The 2551-nt window shown below is 62.5% G+C and overlaps 1 protein-coding gene across 1 annotated transcript; it reads left to right on the forward strand.

The window, feature by feature from the left end:
- Nucleotides 1-534: 534 nt before the first annotated feature.
- UREG_00545 (uncharacterized protein) lies at nucleotides 535-2448 on the forward strand (the record flags this gene model as incomplete). Its single annotated transcript, XM_002540985.1, has 5 exons — nucleotides 535-594; nucleotides 642-1608; nucleotides 1656-1969; nucleotides 2025-2155; nucleotides 2223-2448. 5 exons carry the CDS (start codon nucleotides 535-537, stop codon nucleotides 2446-2448), a joined length of 1698 nt encoding a protein of 565 aa, XP_002541031.1.
- Nucleotides 2449-2551: the final 103 nt, after the last annotated feature.

A 2551-nucleotide genomic window follows, 5' to 3' on the forward strand; every position in this document is an offset into this window, starting at 1 on the left:
CGGGGCGGCCGTGGATGGTTGGGCCGGGGCAGCGGTCTATCAGCGATGAGATGGTATGAGGGAGATGGATAAGAGGGGAGATACCGTTGATGAGCAGGACGGGCCTGAGAACGCCATCGGGGCGGGCGGGAGCAGAGGAGACGGTCCAGCGGAGGGTAATCGTAGAGGAGGAGGATGCTGTTGTTGTTGACAGAGATGGAGATGTTGAGGCTGATCGAGATATCGAATAGAGAGCAAAGACAAAGGCGATCAGGATGAGCAACCGAACCCAGTGATTGTGATTCTGAATATTCTCATTCTGAATATCATTCTCTTGATTATTCTCACTCTGATTCTCATCTATTCTCTCTCTCTCCCTCCGCCGTCGACTCGCCGGCCGCTCCATGGTGATATTTGATAAACATCCAGAGATCAACCGCCCAGGCTGCATCCAAGAACATCCAAGACTCTTGACTCGGGCTCAGACATGGATCAAACTCTGCCTGAACCAGATAAATACACCGTGCTGCCCTGCCACTCTTCCATCATGAAGCAATGGACAAGCCCCGGATCTCTCGCTGGCCGCGCTGGCGATGGCTGGCGCTGGCCGCCAGTGTGAGTATCATCTCTCTATATCTCGATATCTGTTCTAACATCTCCAGCTCGCCGCCGCCGTCGTGCTGGCCACCACCCTGACGCTCAAGCTGCGAGACAGCGATAATGATGATCCTCCTGCTGGCCTCAGCAAGATCGACCACGTCGTCGTCTTCATGCAGGAGAACCGCTCGTGGAACACCTACTTTGGCACCATGGCCGGTGCTCGCGGCTTCCAGGATCCCAACGTGCAGCTCAACGACGGCCTGCCCGTCTGGCTGCAACCATATGAAGATGCCTACATCCTGCCCTTCCACCTCGCCGCCGCCAACTGGTCACAGGCCGTGCAGTGCATGTCCGCCGGCAGCAACGGCTACCGCGCCAACCAGGCCGCCCTCAACCACGGCCTCAACAACCACTGGGCCCGCAACAACACGCCCTGGAGCTGGGGATATCTGCGCCGCCCCGACCTGCCCGTGCAGTTTGCCATTGCCGACGCCTGGACCGTCGCCGACATGTATCAGCAGTCCCAGATCACCGCCACAAACCCCAACCGCGTCATGCTCGTCAGCGGCTCCATCAACGCCCCCGGCAGCCCGCAGCATCCCGACCAGGGCGGCGTCTATCTCGACAACAACAACACCCCCGGCTGCGAGGCCCCCGGCGTCAACTGCTACCCGCTGCGCTGGCGCACCGTCTTCGAGCTGTACGAGGCCGCCGGCGTCTCCTGGCGCGTCTACCAGGGCGAGGACAACTTTGACGACAACCCGCTCGTCTGGTTCGAGCAGTATCAGAATGCCCGTCCCGGCAGCCCGCTCGCCGACAAGGGCATCGCCTATCCCGGCCTCGACCGCTTCTACCAGGACGCCGCCGCCGGCACCCTGCCGCAGGTCAGCTTCATCGTCGGCCCGCGCGAGCTGTCCGAGCACGCCCCCTACTCGCCCAAGGACGGCGGCTGGCTGCAGCAGAAGATTGTCGATGCCGTCACAAAGAGTCCAAAGTACGACCGGACGGCCTTATTAATTAGCTATGATGGTAATCCCCTTCCTCCCCCTTTTTGCGTCTTCATGCTGATATATCAGAATCCGGCGGATGGGGCGACCACGTCCCCCCCTATCACTCTCCCAAAGGCACCCCCGGCGAGTGGATCGACGACTACATGGGCATCTTTGGCGACGTCTCCACCGGCCCCGGCTTCCGCGTGCCCTTTTACATCGTCTCGCCCTGGACCCGCGGCGGCCGCGTCTTCACCGAGCACGCCGACCACACATCGCACATCCTCTTCATCGAGCAGTGGCTCTCCGCCCGCGGCGTGCACAACATCACCACCCCCGAGCTCGTCCCCTGGCGCCGCGCCCACATGTCCAACCTCGTCAACGCATTCGACTTTGACAATGTAATCCCCCTAATCCCCTACCTCCCTGACTCCTATCCCCTCGCTAACCGTCCAGCCCGACCTCTCCCTCCCCCAGCTCCCCAAGGCAGACCTCCCCCACCGCGACAGCGACGGCAACTGGGACGGCAGCGCCCACTGCGAATCCCTCTTCCCCGACACCCGCCCCCCCGTCCCCATCGCCTCGCAGTCCGACCGCATGCCCACCGACATCGTCGAGGAGGGCTACAAGGAGTGCCTCGGCACCCTCACCGAGGGCCGCTTCCTCGTCTTTACCGCAAACCTCTCCTCCAACACCACGCCGCACCTCCTCTCCCACGCCTCTCCCTCCCTCGCCTCCGTCACCGCAGACTCAGACTCAGACTACCGCGACATCCGCGCCCGCTGGGATCCTGCACTACTACAACAAACAACTCCACCTCCGCCACCGACATCCAGCACCACCGCCACAAACCAGGGATCCCCCCTACCTCCTTGTCTAGCGCCGACCGCCAGCGCTGGGTTCGGGTCTCGCCGGCGCCCTCGGTGCCCGGCCGGCGACGCCAGTGCCCGGTCGACCAGTCGACTATTGTTTTCCCGGGCCCG

Source organism: Uncinocarpus reesii, genomic scaffold (assembly GCF_000003515.1).
Source record: "Uncinocarpus reesii 1704 scaffold_1 genomic scaffold, whole genome shotgun sequence".
Classification (NCBI taxonomy): domain Eukaryota; kingdom Fungi; phylum Ascomycota; class Eurotiomycetes; order Onygenales; family Onygenaceae; genus Uncinocarpus; species Uncinocarpus reesii.